This window comes from Scleropages formosus, chromosome 1 (genome assembly GCF_900964775.1).
Source record: "Scleropages formosus chromosome 1, fSclFor1.1, whole genome shotgun sequence".
NCBI lineage: Eukaryota > Metazoa > Chordata > Actinopteri > Osteoglossiformes > Osteoglossidae > Scleropages > Scleropages formosus.
This window is the reverse complement of record NC_041806.1, coordinates 35,554,894-35,574,490: the sequence shown is the minus strand read 5'-3', so window position 1 is coordinate 35,574,490 and position 19,597 is coordinate 35,554,894. Positions and strand designations below refer to the sequence as shown.

The window sequence follows — 19,597 nt, the reverse complement described above, 5'->3', positions numbered from 1 at the left end:
AGAAGTCTCACTTGCTATTAAGGCAGCACTGTTTAATGACAGTTGAAGATATTAAAACACTGAAGTGTGTATAGCAATATGTGCTATGTAAATCAAGGGCTGCAGATTTCAATCCCTGGCGTGCCTTGTGTGTGCAAGTTTTCATTCCAGCCCATTCCCCTGACTTAATTGGCCCAATTAGTAGTTAATTATCTGCACATTTTTTTTTAATTTATATACTTCCCTCCAAAATACAGCATTGGAACGGGAATTTTCTGAATACACGGTGAAATAGCTGCAGTCTTGAAATGTCTAAAATGTAAAAATGATGATGCTACTTAAGTAATTGAGGTAAGGTAGAGCAAAAACATGGCCCACCAGGGAGTGTGTGTGATATCACTCATGTAAATGTGCTTTGGAAAGCGAAGATGTGTTTTCGCAAAAAGACGTCTCAGCGTGCAATATGCGTGTAACTGACATTGTTTGAGAATGCAGGTGCTCTAGCTATGCTTATAGTGATGTTCATTATTGTAGCTCTTGGAAATTAATCACAGCTTGGCATTGGCACTATATAAATAAGCTTAAACGGTATCTGTTTGGTTGACTGAGTCAGCCTGTGCCACACGGTATCTATAATCATTTTACACTCATTATGGCCATTCCTCAAAGCCCAGGACCATTACACTGAAACGATCGCAGGACCCAAATGTGAATGGTGGGAAAAGGAGATGAATGTTGCAATATTTGCATCCCCGACTGTATGCACTTTCAAGGCTTTCTAGTGATACGATCACACTTCATTCTGCCAAGCCTAGACTGAAAGTTAATACACATGGATCAGCCAGATGAACAGAACGCTGGCATGTCACTGCTTTCCAGAAAGGTTTAAGTGGCAGTTTTTCATGCCTCGGATGTTTTAACATTCAGCATCATAAATCCATTTACTGCATGTATCTTTTGTTAAAAGAAGTCCTAGTGAATATAAGAATAAAAGCTCTTTTTTGTAGGTGCCTTATCGCAGTAATTAATAAAACACTTGCCTTGTGTTTGCATTGTGTTGCCCAGAATGCATGCTTAAAATAACCCAGTGATCTGTTTTTGTCTATTTTTTTTTCTAAGCTTGAGCATTCTGATTTGCCCGAGCCGGACAGTGATTGACATTGCCCACTAAAATTCATTGTTTACAGAGCTGTGGTCTGTCTCCCAGTCAAGGTTACTCTGAGGGCCTGCAGTCCAAGCCTCCCTCTCAGACTCCTAATTTGTTGCACACCATCCATCTTTCTCTCAGTTTCATGCTCCCAACCATGAAATCCTCTACATTCAGAATTATGTCCTCAATCAGTTTCTTTCTCAAGGCCGCCATAGAGCCCATTTTGGCTTGATGGTAATTTGAGTCAACAAATCAAGAACGGTTTCTCGCAGTCAACGAGATGCGATCCTTAGTTCATTATTTTGGAGATTTTGGACCTTTTCTGGGGCAAGATTGTTATGTTTGATGTGTTCCAATTTTGTTTTCTAATTTATTTGCTGTGCTTTTATAGTTTTTGCTCTCAGCAAGTTAAATTAATAAAAAGGAATTTTTAGCTAGATGACTACTGTGCAACTTTTCACTCTGTGTAATTTAAGTATTTTTGTGTTTAGTTTTCTGTAAGTATTCTTTAGTATAAGGTTTAAAAAAGCCTTTATTCTCAAGGTTGTCTTGAAGGTTGCAAAGTGCAGTGTCCTAGTATACAATAGCATGTGGTTGGCAGGAGTGTCTTTTCTCTTGATATGGTTACGAACTGTGGTGGCATTGTTCAAATCTGCTGTTTGTCCCCATCAGCTAAGGAGATTTGTGCTAATATATCTAGCTAAAAAAATAATATTTAAAACTTTTGTATTATAAAAACCAATCTGACCTGAAAGTTAGAAGCTTTAAATTTATTTTTTCTCTCCCCAGTTGCTTATCCTTATCTGGCTTCCATGTGTTTTGACTGGTCATCATTGCAAGTCTGTCTGACTTGTAATCTGCAATTTCTTACATTTATTCATTAAGGTGGATATGTATTTATAGCCCTGCATGGAGCACTGAAATATAGGAACAGAAAGGAAAGAGTGATAAACATAATAATGGCTGCAATGGTATGAACATAATAAAAGGAGAAGACACAGTCAGAGATCTGGGAGAATGCTGGTTGTTTTTTTTGGGGTTGGTGTCACTGATTAGAGGCCAAAAGGGCTCAGAAGGAAGTTGCCTTTTTAGCTAGAAGTAGTTTTTCCAGATTAACAGTGGTTAGTCTTATTCAGTTCCTCACTTTCGTTAGCCGCTTGCGTCCATATCGAGGCCGTGGTGGCTTTTACACAGGGCGCTGGACTAAGTAGGGTACACCCTGGACAGGATGCCAGTGCAAGTAGTTAGTCTCTGCAGTTCAATAAACAGCTGATCTCCTGTGATAATTTATGAAAATGTCATAATTACATTTAATAGTATTTTCTGTGAATATACTGCAACAGAAGTGCTGATGGAGGTGAGTTGCCTGGATTGTCACGCAGCAGGTCACGAGTAAAATATGTTTATTCTTTAAATCTGAGACTGTAACAGCAACAGTTAATACTCAGCTATCGATGACTTGCAGAGTGAAAGTCATCTATAGTCATCTATGTATAAGGGAGGTGTGCTATAACTGGAACTGGAAAATAAGAACCGACATCTCTGTCTACAGCTTTTATTTGGATTATTAACTCAGTACATCACTAAATTATTTTAATTATGTTTGTTTTGCACATTTTTGGCATTTTGCCATTATAAACCTGTAAGCTTATAAGTTGTCCATCATTTTTAAAAAATCTGAATGATCTATCCGTCGGGGGCGTAGTGGCGCCACGGGTTTGGCTGGGTCCTGCTCTGTGGTGGGTCTGGGGTTTCAGTCCCACTTGGAGTGCCTTGTGGCGGACTGGTGTCCTGTCCTGGGTGTGTCCCCTCCCCCTCCAGCCTTGCGTCCTGTGTTGCCAAGTTAGGCTTCGGTTTGCCGCGACCCCGCTTGGGACAAGGGGTTTCAGATAGCGTGTGTGTGTAATAGATAGATAGATAGATATACTTTATTGATCCCACACGGGAAATTATTAAAATCTCCCAGGCTATATGTATACTTTGTATACCATTTTCATATGTTCCTAACCTTTTTGATAGAAGCTTTTTTAATGTTTGTTATGAAAGATCACGTAGAAAATTCAAGCTTTGGTGCGAGTCTGTCCCCCGTGAAACCACTCACATGATGTAGGAACACAGCTGCGATCAATATTTGGTGTTGTTTGAAGAACCATGACTGGAAATTACTGATATTTGTCACCATACTGTGGGATATAACGGTGCCACAAAAAATAAACTTAAATGCTTCCCACTGGATATGCATAGTTATATCAATCATATAATTAATTTTTATGAAGAGATTTGGTATTACAGGAAATCAAGAAATTATTAACAACCCAAAATTGGCTTTCATACAGAAAAAGCACATGATCTGAAAAATAAGTTTCATTACAGAGGCCTGGTCATAAGTAACAATAATGTAGTCATAATTAGAGATTAATGATATGGGGAGCTAATTATGGAGGGGAAAAATCAATTTGAGAATCTGAACGTGAAGAGTAGCATAGTTGTCTCTGATTGTTAGAGGTCTAATATGATGAGCCAGTTTAAATGCATTTCATGACGGGTGCTCATTTACATAGATTTTCAAGGAAGATACCCAGAAAGCTCCAGTCAACAGCGCGTGATACAGATGCTAGATAGGGCTGTATGTAGGGCAATCGGAAAATTAGACTTGGGACCTGTTTGTGGGGGGATCGAAGCTCACAGCACATCTGCGCTTGAGTTCAAGACAGTCTGCCAGGCTCCGTATTGGATGAAGTTCAAAATATTTGTGTGTATGCCTTATGCTTTTTTATCATTTTTTTGAAATGATGATAGAATATGATGATGAAACTGACACTGAGTGAAAACAAGCTACAGTATAAAAAGTTTATGGACATAATTCGTTGTCCACTATCATATTTATGGAAGCATGCAGGGGAATATTAGTACTTCCAGAAAACAACAGTCTTGTATTAAAAATGGACTTTCTGCATTTTTTTGTTGAATAGTGTTCTTACGGTGGTAGCATTCACATTAATCATTTAGTTTGTAAAATTGTCTCATTAAAATGGAGGAATTCCAGTTCAAAAAGAGCTTCCAGGAATATGCTTCCTGTCTTTTGTTTCAGAAATGTACCCACTGGCCTATAAGTTAGGCAATTACATTTGAAAGAAAAAAAAAAACTATTGAATGAGCCCATTGATAGCTGAGCCACAGTGATACCTAATTAATTGATAAAATAAAACTGGTACTCATGGATTCTACAGACTACTTGCCGTTGCATTGTGCACAGATTAATTTAAGTATCCCCTCTGAAAAAAATTGTTCTGACGTGCTAAAACAACATTGTTCTAGATAAGAGGCCCCCTATGGCTTATTCAGTAGATGAGCAGCGCTGTAACTAATGGCCGTCGTCCGTGTCTTTGCTCGGCGGTGACATTCTACAACCTTTCCGTATAAAGGCGTCTTCTGACAGTAATCTTTGTCATTGTCTAATTGTGGAAGAAGCTGTCAGGGTCCTCAATACACCTATGAAATCCATCTCCACAATGGCCTTTCTGCTGGACCTTTGGACTTCGCTGACTCTCTTGTGGATGGCTGCAGGGGACGGTGGGAAAAAGCTCAACGCCCAAAAGTAAAGTCGCTCAACATTTTTTCCTCCTAATTAAGCGTGCGTATACAGATCATACAGCTTCATCCCAGGCTGAGCAGGTCTACAGCAGTGCCTGTGTCGAGCCCCTCGCCACATGCTGAGCTCACACACCCTACTGTGCTAATCCAGCACACTATGGGATTAGGATCATTTAAAACTTTGCTACTGCCTGTTCCTTCGTGAAGCACCTTACTTCTTCGTCATTCATTGTCAATACTTTATATATTATTATTGTGTTGGCAGTTTTCGAGGATATCTCTGAGAGTTATCATGGCAGATAAACCATCTAAAACTTTTACTAGTTGAAAATGTGTTTTTCTTCATTCCCCCAACCCTCGGGACACTGATTGTGGACAGGGTTAATATTATGCATTAAGCACATTGTCGAAGTTCTGTTTTGTTGTGATTCTGTGAGACATTTACATTTATTCATTTAGCTGATAATTTTCTCCAAAGCAACTTACAATGTTTAGGTACCTACAGTTATTTACACATTTATACTGCTGGACAACTTTACTGGAGCAGTTTAGGGTAAGTACCTTGCTCAAGGGCAGTACAGCTGGAGGTGGGATTCAAACCTACAACCTTTCGAGTCCAAGGACAGCAACACTAGCAACACTAACAACACTATGCGAGGCAGCTGCCCCTACATCTAAACTATATGAAAACAAAGCTCTGGAGAACTCTAACCAACAAGTCTCATAACAGTGACCAAGCCAGATTTTAAAAGATGAAGAGTGAATGTAGCAGTAAGCCTATAGTCTCCTACATCACTTTACCGTTTGGGAGGTGTCGGTCTAGCGATTAGCATATAAATTACCTTCAGTCTAGCTTTAATGGTTCAAAAAAAGAAGATACATGTAAAGATAAAAAGTTGTCTTGTCTTTAGGAATACAATTTGAATGTATCTGGAAATAAAGCACATATCATGTTACCCTACAGAGCAATGTTGTTCAAGCTATCATATCATATCATAAGTGTTAATGATCAATGCAGCTGATGCAGAAAATATCATTAGAAAGGGTTCTGTTTTGTCCCTGTGGAGACACAGTTGTGAATGTTTGACTTTTCTATTTGATACCAATTCTTTCTTATTTGATATCTTTAAATTTTGATTACTTGTTCCTGTGGCATGGAACATGTAGTTGAACATTAGAGGTGTATTAATCTTCGTAATTACCATATGACTGAGGAAGAATTTCAATTTGTGCATCCTGTAAAACAGTTTTTTTGCTTGAACAACTGCCTCCTTCTTTAGGAGGCAGTGTATCAAGAAATGTATTTTGCCATTGTGGTAAAATAAATATGATTCAGTGATAAACTGAATCATATACACTTTTTTGCTGAACTACTTATCCATAGTCTGTTTGTGGCCAAAGGGGGGGTGTGGTGGTGCAGTGGCGCAGTGCTGGTCCTGCTCTCTGGTGGGTCTGGGGTTCAAGTCCCGCTTGGGGTGCCTTGTGATGGCCTGGCATCCCGTCCTGGGTGTGTCCCCTTTCCCTCCTGTGTTGCCGGGTTCAGCTCCGGCTCCCTGCAACCCCATATTGGACAAGCGGTTCAGACAGTGTGTTTGTGGCTACGAAGTCTCTTTTTGAACATTTTTCATGTTATTTTGGCTCAGGCTTAAAAATGTGTTGTTCTTAAGCCACTGGATTCCAAGGGCGTTCAAGGACTTTGAGGATTTAAGTTTTAGTACCCAGTGGAGAATGATAGCGCTATTAGCCCAGGCATTATATATCATACACTAAGAGTCGATGTAATTTAAACTTTTCACAATTTTTGTGCAACTCAGTAAATTTAAATAGCATATGGAAATAATCTGTACCATTAAGGTATGTCAAAGCAGCATTATACTGGGGCTCAGCTACATGCTCAGTCCTCTTTGACTGAAATGATTTACATTAATTCCTTGTGACCGCATGGCAGAAAAGCAATATTGTCTCTTCAGCACGCTAAGTGAATCCACAAACAGTGTTTTACTCCAACTGAGAATCAAGCAAACTTCATTGCTCAAAAATTTCTAAAAGCAATTCTCAAAATTACAGTTTTTGGCAAATATTACCTTCCATCATGGGCAAAACATCTTTGATCTGGTTTGTGCACTCATAATTGCTATATACTCTTTCTAGTATATAGCTTATTTCTAAAACTGTCCCAATCACAAGAAATTTTATGACTTAAATAATCCTCACCATCTTTCAACTCACTGTTTTTTTTTTTCAGTGCACACAATGCAGTTTGATTTTCCTAAGTTTTTTTTTTTTTTTACATTGACTATTCTGACTTTGTCTATAAATCATTGGTACCTAGGGCAGCTTGATGTACAGAATCATTGTTTCAGCAGTAATAAAAAGCAGTGGTTTTGCTGTTTTTTGTGTAGCTTTGTTTTTAATGTGTTATAAGCATGGTATAAACGGGTTAAACGAGCCACGGTGTAAGGGGTTAAAAAAGAAAACATCCAGACAGTATGGCTGGAATGTAACACACTCCTAAGTGATACAGAGCCATAGCACATCAGTGTATTTCCCCATTGCACTGTGTTGTGGTCTCTTCCTTACCTGTATGGCTTCTGTCATTAAGTGAAAAGTTGAGATTGCACACAGCCTTTATATAAGAGTAAGTTTACAATAATAGCATACTGTGTGTAGTACTGCTAAGGTCTGTGTTTGTCTGGCCTTATTTGCGGAGTTGTGAGATGACAGATGGAACTGAAAACAAGCCCTTGGTTGTCTTGAGCTGTCTGAGATATGTGCTCTGCTGAGAATGTTGGGCAGCGTACGTTTCCAGAAGGGCCTCGACCTTTGGCAGACAAACACCTCACAGTTTTTGGGGTCAGGTCATTAAATGTTCCGCTGGAGCTCAGTTCTTCTGGGCAGTTCCACAGCTGAGGTCTGTATGCTGCGTGGGTCCTTAAATGGGCCTGTGTGTTGGCGCATTAATTTTGCGTGTCTGTCACAGCTCCCAGCTGCAGCATGTTTTTACAGGGGCGGCAGCATGCCATGTGTGGATGAGTGCCACGTTGTCAGATTAATCCTGCGTGCTGCGACCAGGTGCTGGGCGTTTTCTCCACCTCCTCCCCACCACCCCGCAGATGGATGAAAATAACACACTGTTAATAGGATGGACAGAGATCCAAAGTGAGCTTTGCTCTCCTCCTTTCAGCTGCACTACGTGTCTGTGGCCATACCTACCGTTGATCATCTTTTCTTTTTAGAAAACAACCTACTGCTGTTTTAATGTAAACTAATTATGTGTAACCAGCAATGGTTTCTAGACTAATAGCAACGACAGTGCAAAATTTCCCTCATCTTCTGAAATTTTTGTCGTGCTGCAGATTAGGACATACTGTGCACTCTCCTGCGATAACTTTGGACCGTCTCCAGAGATTCTGGTTGCAGGAAATAATAGATTCCCATTGGTGAGAGCTGCCGTGAAACGCAAGCGCCAACATTCTGTTTTACCACTCAAGTCTGCAGCTAACTGGCATCTCAGGACACAGATGGACTGATCGGGAAAGGGGTTCAGCTGTGCCAGAAATCCGTTGCATAAAAGGGCTCTGCGGGGATGTATGCTTGGCGTCCACACAAGCAAATACTTTTATCGTCTCAGAACAGGAGCGCTCACAGAGAGAGGAGAGATGCACCTCGTTTTTGAACGGTATACAACTGCAAGTTATACCAGTAAAACTGCATCTAACCCTCCTAGACAGAAACAGAAAAGGATTTATAGTATCGCTGTTATAGTCAGGGGTTGGACCTTTTTTTTTTTTTTTGCTCCTGCCCCAGTTTTCCAGTAGTTAACTTGTCCAGTTTGGTGTTCCTTGCAGTTCCTTGTGTGCAGCAGCCTCCTGTGTGTCAGGGGATGGAAGGCAGTGGAGGCGTGCTCCTCCGACCTACACAGCCCAACTCCACCCTTTCGCTCTCTACAAACCAGCCGGCGCAGTGTGAGAGCAACAAGACCCTCTCCACTGGGCCCTGTCAGACTTTAAAGACATGTTTCATTCCTTAAGGGCATTTATTTCTGCAGTTTTTTTCTCTAGCTCTGACTAAAACAAATGAAGCACTTTGCAGGAAGAAAAACTTTCTGCATGAGCACTGTCATGGGTATGTAGTTATGTTCTTAGCAAAAATCCCATCATGATGTACATGATTTCCACAGATATTTTTAAGTCCTTTGTTTTACGTTACTGAAATTTAAATGCAAGGGTTGTGCATGCATACTGACTTCTAGTGTTTTGCAATCTTTAGTCCATAATAAATGGAGTTATTATTATTATTATTATTATATAAGAAGAAGAAATAATAATAATGTAACACCTTTTATTCCAGCTTTGCATTGTGGACAGAGTGTATGTGTGTGGTGTAGAAAAGTTCTGTGGAGAGAGGATGTGACCAGCTTGTTCTTTGTTTTCTCTGTTAAAGCTCTGTTAATGATGAAATTACACAAAGAAAATGAGCAGGGCACTCCAGCCACCTCATCACTTTGCTACACATACTGATTATTTTCTCCAAATTACCGGCTATAGCATTCCAACACGAAAATAAAATACCTTCATTAGCACAAACTACCCAGCTACATCGAAAATTTGTGCAAAATGGACAAAGTACTTATGTTAAAAAAAAAAAAAAAAAAAAAAACTGGAAAATAAAAAACACTCAAGTCAAAAGAAAATGCAAAATATCTGCAGCCTCTTAATATATAAACTAAATGAATGTGAATGTACGTCACCAAATACTCTTGCATATTCTTAATAAGCAACATCTAATTTTAATCACCGAACAGCATTTTTCAAGGTCAGTGTGAAAGTGCAGGTGTAGTATTTCGGGGTGGGGACTTTAAGTCTATATTTATGAAGACAGGACCGCGACTCATCAGTATATTGTGAAGTAAGTAATTTTCAAATAGCACCTGAGTTGAGCTGTTGAAGCAAATCATCAGACGTACTCCTGGTATAGAGAGTTTGCTCTGTTCTCCTTTCCCCACCTCAGTCTTCCCTCGACTAACAGGTAATCGGACTGGCCAATCTGGTGCTCCCTGTAGGCCCCTTACCATGATTAAATTCTCTCCGAACGTAGATCGGGAATCTAGGTCACGCAGCCCTTAATCACACGCCTGTCTGACACCGGGTTATACAATCATTGCAGCTCTGACCTGCAAATATCTCCTGTAGGACACAGGGAGACAGTCTACGAGACATCTCTGATACCGCTGTGTGAATCATATAAACATTGTTTTGGTGCTCTTCTTAGCGCTCAGCCGGGATTGCAGCTTCAGTTTCACTCATGTTGCACATAATTTGGCTCGAATGTTATGGTTTGAAGTGGCCAAAAGCAGACAATATTTCTTTTTACTTTTACAGCACATCACTGCACAAACATACCATGTTCTGAACGCTATGATAAAATCTGAATAAAACGTATAAACGAACAAATATCTCCGCTGATTCGATCACATTTGCACTTGATATTTATTAACTAGTGGTCTGTTTCTCTTGGTTTTGAATAGCATATTATAATAGCTTTTAAGGCGTGCTAAACACTCAAGGCAGTAGATGATTATCAGAGCATCTGTGCGATGGCAGGTGGTTGGTCAGGTTAACAACTGAACGAAAATGTACTAAATCCTTTCCAAATTCGGATGGATTTATAGCCAAACTGATGTATTAAGGAAAAAATAACAGACATTTTCTGAGTTATTTTCTTGATTCTGCACTTTCTAAGCCTTCCTTGAGACGTGTGTACATCTGGGCCAGTTGTGATTACCCCCAGTCAGTCCAGATGTTCACGCTTCCCACCAGGTGTACGAGGGCGCAGTGACATCTCAGTGCCTCCTGCTCACAGGCAGACACATATTCAAAGATGGAATTTCACATGACAAACACATCATGTGGCTTCAGTGAGACCTGCAAAGTCTTTATTTGAAAAATAGACAAGGTCACTGTAGGCCTTTTGCCAACAAATAAGTAAACGGTAAATTCAGAAAAAAATTTAACACAATAATTGAAATATGCCCAGATTGATATTCCCTAAATACTTATGTCATTGTTTCTAAAAGTCATCAACAGTATTTTCTCATTAATTGATCTTCTTTTGCATTGTTTTAAAATAAATTGCACTGTGTATGTGGTAATCCCAGCATTTTATATATTAATTGTCTGGTCTTGTACCTTGGATACATTTGCTTGTACAAATAGAACTTAATGTCATGTATTCCACATTAAAAACTGCTAAAAAATAATTTAAAAAAATTTATCATAAAAACATGAATACATACAATACGTATTTTGTACCGTGTGCTTACTTTGACTTTTTGATGACTCCATTTTAGCCCACATATAGTACTAATATACTGCTTGTTTTTTAAACACTTTACCGTTTCTCTGAAATCTCTTGCGCTGTTTATGCATTTGTTGATGAGTGTCCAAAGAGAAAATGCTTCATATTCTTCCAGTTCCAGGAGGTGAAAATGTCAGAAAATATAAATTCAGCATAAATGGTAAATGCAGTATTCTGCTGTAAACAATCTTTATTTTTTGGCCTGTTGTTTTTATAACAAAAGGTAGTGATATGCATTTTGCTGCATTAAATTTTTCTAACTTTTTTTATTGAATATAATTTACCTGTGTTTGTTTAATGTGTTGTCTGAATCCTTTTACATAGCTTATATTATAATAGTTGGAATGTGAGCATTTCCAGTCAGATTAAATGTATTTGATCCGCTAATTTCCTAGTTCTGTTCCGTCATCTGGGGAAGTGTTTGAAAGTGCATGTTAATCATTTTAAACTCGGTTGTTTTTACTTGTTTTTCAGTTTTGATATGAAAGGACAGAAAGCCTCTATGAAATATAATGAAATGTTTGGCTATCCTCGGGACAGTTGTTATATGGGAAATTATTCCCAAATGTAATGAAAACCTGTCACAGCGCCCCTTGTTTCTGATCTTGTGTACTTGCTCTATTGTGCTTATAAAATGAAGTTTTCACAACTCCTGTTGCGAATGTTTTATAGAATGGACTGCGGTGCAGAAAAAAATTGCATATCGTGCAGAAAAAATATTACCTGAACCTTTGCTGGAAGGCACTCGAAAAGAGTTAAATACATCTGAGAGTCTATCAGATATTCTTGCCCCTTTTGAACAAAATAACCACAAGGGATCTTAAGGAATATTAAACAGATTTAGGAATCTTATTTAAAAATCTTGTTAATAACAGTAATGTGGTTCATTTAGAGCTATGCAGAAAGTCAGTGATATGTTGCCAAGGTATTTTGACAAAGTAATTGAAATACGCTTAATGAAGCCAAGAAGCAATATACTGTATAGTTTGTGTTTATTGATGGATTCATTTCTCTTTATTCATTTAGCAAAGGTTTTCCTCCAAAGCGTCTTGCAGTGGTTACTGTGTAGTATTAAAGGGCACCTTACAGTCACCCACCCGCAGATATAACAGATCAGTGTAACGTACACATACGCATAATATGGACATTTTAGAGTCATCAGTAGACCTAAAACATGTCTCTTTGGACTGTGGCAGGAAACCCATGCAAACATGTAGACTCCACTGCAACAGCTGGATCCAAACCCGCGTTCAAATGTACAGCTGCGGTGACTCTGAGGCACCAGCACTACTTGGTGTACCATTGTGCTGTTTGAATGTGAAAAAAGTTTTCGGACGAGTGTTTTACTCTCTCTTGGTGAGAGACGGTCTCTTTGGCTGCAGTTTCTGACACACGGCACGATGTCATTAGCGTGGGAATGAAAGAGAGCTCGGGATAAACGTACGTACGGCCCTAGATACATACACTGTGAGCGTATGGGCATTTAAATGTGGGTAAGGAGAAATGGTGTGATAAGAGATGAAATAAGTTGCTTATCTCTCTGAAGATAGAAAAGTTTACAACAAGTACTTCAAAAGACAAGCAGCTGGTGATTTTGGAGGTTAGCAGCAGCATTTGATCACTTGTTCCTAACACATTTCGGTTCCTTTTTTCATCCCTTGAATGACTGTGAGCTGCTAATTTTTTATTTCAGGTCACAAAGACTGAAGTTCACAAAGGATCTTCTCACTTTATTAATTGGCAATGAAGAATGTGTTCAGATAGCATCAGAGAATCTGCATATCTGAACCACAACACTTCTCCATAGCTTTTATGTTTTTGCTTCTCCTTCTCTGCACAAGTGAACTTTAAAGTGCTAGATGTTCATGTCACTAACCAACGTTTGAATTAAATTAACGTACACTGAAATAAGTAAGCCTCTTAATTATTTATTTCCCATCAAGTAGCTGTCTGCATACTTGTCACTATATCTCTCCACGTCTGGATGCTTGTGGTAAGTTAGTGTCATCTTCATTCCAGGTATGACACCATCACGAACCAGTGGGAGAGTGTGTCCCCGTTGCCTAAACCGATTCATTCCGCTGCTGCGACTGTGTGCGGGGGGAAGATCTACGTGTTTGGCGGAGTCAATGAAGCGGGCCGCTCTGCGGGTGTGCTGCAGTCCTATGTGCCCCAGACCAACTCCTGGAGCTTCATCGAGTCCCCGATGATTGGTAAGATGCTGCGGTGCTGCTCAACCAGTGCCACTTAAACAGCGCTCCGCTTGTTGAAATCTGTGTGTACTGTCATTAAAATTACCCATGCTGGACATTGTAATAGTTTTGTTTTTTAGGGCATTTCAGACTTTTGATCATTTTTTTGCAGTTGCTAGAAAAAAACCCTGTGATATTCTGTTTGTCTGTTTTAGCAACTAATTGATATAAATGCCACCAACTGCAGTCCAAGGCATCATGTTTGTTGATACTTAGCAAAGCTAACATTTGGGATGTTTTTGGTAAGCCTCAGTTTTAGTTCTGTATCCGTTTGTTTGACGAGCGACATCTCTCAGCGCCAGAGTTTCTTCTGTGCAGAATCGAACGTCCCTGCGTGAGCCGTGAATTGTTTTCTCAACATTAATCTCCTATCAGCACTTCCTATTGACAGGCAAGCTGTCTTTGTACACCCAGGGAACACAAACATGAGCATTGGCGGTTGATTGTGTCATTAGAGAATTGATTGAAAACAATTACACATGCAGTTTATGTAGTAGTGTGATAGTGTGTATGGAGTCAAGCATAAAACTGATTTCATGGTACTTTCATCAACCCCAAGTAAATTGTCTTGTAGTTGACAGCCACTCTGAAGCCTGCATTCAGCAATCTGTTTAATGTGCATTGTGCATTGACTCATTCAGCTCGTTGCTAATGATGCTAGCCCCTTCTTGAAGAGTCAATTTGTCTGTCCAAGGTCATATTGCAGCCCGCTTTCAGGCTTCAACTGTCATCAACTGAATTTCTGTGCTTTACGGAATTATACAGCTTTCATATACATCGAACGCTGACTCGGTACTGTCGTTGAGCTATACGTTAATTTACTTAGTATTTTCACTAGCTTTACGACTTAAAAAATAAATGGCTGATGTGAGTCTTGCTACCCTTAAAGAGAAATGTTGTCAGCCATTGCATTTGCCGTTGGAGATTCCTCTGCCTGACTGTACTATCGCCGCAATCATAGCTACTGCCTGAACTTGGAAATATTGGAGATACAGGTAAGTTGGAAGCCAGGGTTTGATTCTCACCATGCTCTGTTCCCAGCAGAGTTGCTACATTGGTGTCAGAAGTGCAAAACGAAGTACAGTTGCCAAAACTACAGGTGGAAAGTGAGTCCACAGAATATTTCCCCTGACAGACATGGGGGTCCAGATGTCAGATCAGTGTGAGGACTTGGAAGAGTATTGATCCTAGAAACCACATTGAGAGGCCTTGGATTGTTAGTGGTACAGTTTATGTAGGGCTGCTGTGTTTGGGTCATGAGATCAGGGATCCGCTGCCACCGTGCCCTGTGCTCATTGAGGTCCAGTCATTTATACCTTTGGATATGTACTGTGCATAAATGCATGAAGAACTGTAAAATGACCTTCAACTTGAGAGATGGTCATTTTTTTTTGAGTGTAGAAAGTCTTATATGTAGTTATAAGGAGTTATGAGCAGTCCAAGCTCTGGAGATCTTCTTGTGACCTTGGGGGAAAACAACAGAGTTGATACGAGTTGTTTTTTTTTTAAACATCATGAGGACTCTTCTGAATGAGTCTTTTGGATTACAGAAGCAGAATATCATTTGCATGCGCAGCGAGGCGTAGTGATAGTGTGGTGAGATGTGGGGGTAACGTGTGTGATTCTTCTTCAGCAGAAATACTTTCATCTCTGTGGGAACCCTTATTAGCCACTAGGGGCTGACAGGAAGGAAACGAAAGGCTCAGTTATTATTGTATGTGATAAAGAAGGAATGTGCTCCTTTAATTTACAAAAGATAAAATTAACTGGTAGATCCAGTTCATACCAGAGTATCGGGTTAAAAAAATGTGAAATACACACCTCCAATAACTTATTTTCTTGCACATTTATCTGTCATCTATACCTTGTTCTAAAGTTTGATTACCCGTTTCACATTGTTAGCAAAAAATGCGAGAAGCATTCGCATGTGTGTGATAGCTATGCATAGAGAATCGTGTTGCTGAGCTGAGATTCTTAATATTCAGCTGAGTAGTTTTCCAGGATCTGTTGTTGAATACTGCTTGATTCAATTAATAATCATGAATGATTTCATTACTTAAACAGGCATATCATTCCTTCCAGTAAGAAACAACAGTTTACAACTGTATCTGTGATGTTAAATTGTACTTCTGAACACATTGCATCAAACTGCTTTCCTCTTCTCTTTTCTACTTTGAACAGATAACAAGTATGCTCCAGCTGTCAGCCTCAATGGATTCATATTCATCCTGGGAGGAGCCTATGCCAGAGCCACCACGATCTACGACCCAGACAAGGGCAACATCAAAGCAGGACCCAACATGAACCATTCCAGGCAGTTTTGCAGGTGAGCGAACCGTTGGCCCCCAGGAGTCCCCGAGGTCTACCACGGACCATTACCCTCGAAGAAATGCTCATCCGAACATTTGAATGAGTGTGACATGCTCTGCACATGGACAGTGTGCAGATGGCCTAGTCCTACTGCAACACAGAGCAATTCCAGCACAATGGATGCGGCAGAAACAGGTCTCTTTCATTCGGTGACTGCCCTCTTTAGAAAGACTTTAACAGTTGCAGCTGTGAGTATACTATGATCGGGAAATATTTGATGTTTACTGATTATTTTAGATAATGCAAATATTATGTATTCGTGTAGTTGATGCTTTTTTCCAAAGTGATTTACAGTGTCAGGTTTGTACTGCATACTGATCTACTTGCAGTGATTTACACATTAAGTAGCTCGGTATTTTTTACTGGAGCAGCACCATCATAATGTGTATATGTACTGTGTGTGTATATATATATATATATATATACTGTATATAGCCATAGATTTAATATAAAGATACTATGTTATACGAATATTTATATTTCTTAAACAAGAAATCGAGTAGTCAGTGGGTCAGTTGATGCCACTGGGAAGATGGGAACAGCTAGGAACCAGGCTGCTGGTAAAGGTAAGGCTGCTGATCACCTGCAGGCAGACTGGACTCCCTTTGCAGTCCATTTCTGACTTGCTAATTGAAATTACTCTGGGGATTCGTGCTCATGGAGCTGCCTTTTGGCACTCGAGGAAGTGCTGGACCTCAAACTTGTACCGAGCTGCCAGCTGTGATGTTCTGATCAGGTGTGCTAAGGAAGGTATGTGACAGACGGCAACGTGTTTTGTGAAGGAGAGTCACAGAACAGGGGATAGCGGAGCGGGATTTGACATCTTCACTAAAGTGATGGAGAAACCAGTGAGAAACGAGTAGTTGGAGCGCAGCTCTCAGGAATTAGTCACATCCCTATTATATCCAGACAGCATTTCCAACACCTATTAAAACAACTTTGTGCTTTGCTATCTGAAATGTAGCTCCTTTTTAGCTTCGAAAACAGCCTACAGCCTTCCAGACGCATGTAAATGAAGACCATTTTAGTGGTCGGCGCATGGTACTAAAACATCGTGTTCTCGTTCTTGCTCTTCTTGAATCTAGATTTGGAATTTATCTGGAAGCATTACACGTTAATATCTGCTGTCATCTTTCCGTGTGTTGCGGATTTATCTTTACATAATAATCATGTTGGCTACATTTTTGCTACGTTTCATTGCAACCACGGTATCAGAGTACCTTATGTAAATGGAATTCACGGAAATCCCAAAGGGGTTACGAAACACTAATCTTCTTAAAACTAAAGTTTTAATCCTTTCCTTGTAAAACTGTTGTTTTGTTTGTCTAGAAGTAGTCTATTTGTAAGGATAAAATTTGCTACTATTTTTTTTCTTTTTACTGGATTTTTTTGTTATCAATAAAAAGTGCGAATGCACAGCAGTGGCCGTTCACTAATAATTATTTGGGCATTCATATCAATAAGCAAATTACACATGTAAATCTCGCCAGAAAATTCATTACAAGTGCAAATGAAACTCTTCAGCGTGCATTATCTCTTGGTAAGACGTTTCATTATTAATATAAAATCTAGCAGTGTTGCAGATTAGTTAAATGCATTCAGAGTTTTGGTGTCTGCCTCAGCTGAAGTAAATATGCGTTTGAGAGAGAAAAGTACACTTAAAACTTTTCATACTCCACAGCTTCTGCCTAAGTCAATTAGCCAATGCCTTCATGTAGAACAATTTGCAATGCCCATAATCTTGTCAAAACAAAAATGCAGCATTGAGCTGTGATTAAAATTATAGGAAGAAGTTGCAAGGATTATTTAATAATTATCAAAACAATCCGGCAGTCCGAAGAAAAGTAGTTCCTGGAAACAAACTAAATAACAAATGTTATTTATAAATCACCTGAGTTATTACAGTTATTCCAGTTAGTCCAGTTATACAACTGAGGTCGAATGTATTAAATGTAATCAGAACAGAGAAAAATGCAGAAAGATAAATATGGTTTTAAAGACGTTTTCCGGTGGAGGTTAATTGGTGTATTGCCCCAAAGTGGTTAAATACACCGCAGTTAACTCTGATTGGCAGTTCATCCTGTTTGAGATTTATGCTTGAAGAACAAAGGCAAGTTGAGTTTACTAGCAGGCTGGTTATCGCTACTACTACGTGAAAGGGCATATTGAAGAAAAAGCACTTCCGATGTCTTGGAGGAAGGAGAAGTAATTAAAGTAGCAGATGTGGTGTAGAGCGAGAGATGTGTGTGGAGAGAAAGGCTGGAGGTCGCCGAGCAGAAGTGAACAGCTGGAGTAAGAATACAAGCCGTAACCCGTTTCCCCCTCCAGCGCCGTGATCCTGGATGGAAAAATCTACGCCACCGGTGGCATTGTGAGCAGCGAGGGGCCGGCCCTGGGGAACATGGAGACCTTCGACCCCTGCACCAACACGTGGACGCTGCTGCAGAACATGCCCTGTCCGCTCTTTCGACACGGCTGCGTGGTCATCAAGAAGTACATCCAGAGCGGCTGACGTGGCCGGGACGCCTCAGGGTTAACGATGCTGACGTCGATGCCTACAGCGAACCCAACGGTAAACCCCCCACCATCGATGTGTGCGGAATGTAGACTTTTACACTTTCTTCACTGCTCGGTGAAGTGAAAGGCCCAGCGCCTCAGCTATGTAACATAGTGTAACTTATACCACCATACGGTGGTGTCACTAGATGTTTGTAGTGGCACTAGTCGCGATGCTAGCTTGTTGGTTTAATTCAAACGTGGTCGTTTTATTTTCCCTCTGTAATACAAGTTCCAGTGTCGCTTTCTGTTTCTCTCATATTCTCATAGGGACATTTGATCTCTCCTCATACCTCCAGCGGTTTATTTGTGTATGACATAGAAGTTAACAGACAGGGTTAAATGTGACAACAGCACGCTCCCCTATCCGTGCTGTCACTCCGGTTCGTCAACAGTTCGCCGTTTTCCCAGACAGACACTGTCCCGATGACTCGGTGCTCCGGTGTAAACAGGAGTACGTACGCAAAGCTGCGCACGAGCTTTTACCACCTAAAGTAAGCGTGGCGTGGAGCAGGGAGAGACACTGCTGTCTGGGAAGGACTTCGTTGCCCGTGTCGGGAGGACGGCGGGGAGAGAACGCTCCTTTTCTGGCTCAGAGACCGTGCAGTGCAGGACAGTGGCCTCGTGGGGAACGCCCGTGGCTGGTGCTGAGGTGTGACAAGATCAGACAAGGAGCATCTCAGCTGGCTTTGAGATGGGATCTAAAGGGCTGGAAACAGACCATTTGATGATTATGGAGCCGTTTCTCTGACACCCAGTCAAAGCACAAATGATTCGAGCCTCTGGGTTTTACTGCATTCAATAATATTGTATTTCTGGTGTTTGATTTTTTTTTTTTTTTTTAAATTTCATTTCTTCGAAATCATGAGGTTTGATGGGGAAAATGTAAAAAACAGGAGGGGGGGTGTTTGGGGGGGGTCAGGCAGTGCTGTAAATTTGGGAAGAATAAAATGTTTATTTTAAAAACTCAAGAAGTGATTATGTATAAATGTTTTTAGAAAATTGGATAGGTGGACAATGTCTGTAAATCTGTACGAAATAAGAAGAAAGACAATAAACATAAACTATAATACACAAGTCACTGGTTGGCCACATTGTGGTTGACAGATAAATAGGTGGTTATTGTACTTACAATGTCCATCACTTCCCAGTTCTCTTATGGGCTGGAAAGAGTCAAAAGCTACATATGCGCTGTGTGCACAGCGGGGGTGATGGGCTACAGCTAGAAAAACTACTTCGATGTATCATAATGTGTGTAAATGGACACAAATACATACCTACAACATTCACATCTCGGGAAAATTATGGGAGGACGAGATGCGTAAAAAGCAGGCATGCT

General features: G+C 40.2%; 1 protein-coding gene across 2 annotated transcripts in view; it reads left to right on the top strand.

Annotated features, from left to right (window-relative positions):
- klhl29 (kelch like family member 29) overlaps positions 1-19,073 on the top strand; it is a 149,149-nt gene extending 130,076 nt beyond the window's left edge. Inside the window, exons 12-15 of one of the 2 annotated variants that reach the window (XR_003798182.1) lie at positions 13,100-13,293; positions 15,514-15,658; positions 18,031-18,274; positions 18,529-19,073. Coding sequence is in view for 1 of the 2 variants with exons in the window: in XM_029258266.1 (XP_029114099.1) it covers positions 13,100-13,293; positions 15,514-15,658; positions 18,031-18,214 (523 nt within the window). In the remaining variant the exon portion in view is untranslated. Of the gene's footprint in view, positions 1-13,099; positions 13,294-15,513; positions 15,659-18,030 lie in introns of both variants that reach the window. The other variant, XM_029258266.1, reaches the window with a different exon arrangement.
- The last annotated feature ends 524 nt before the right edge of the window (positions 19,074-19,597 follow it).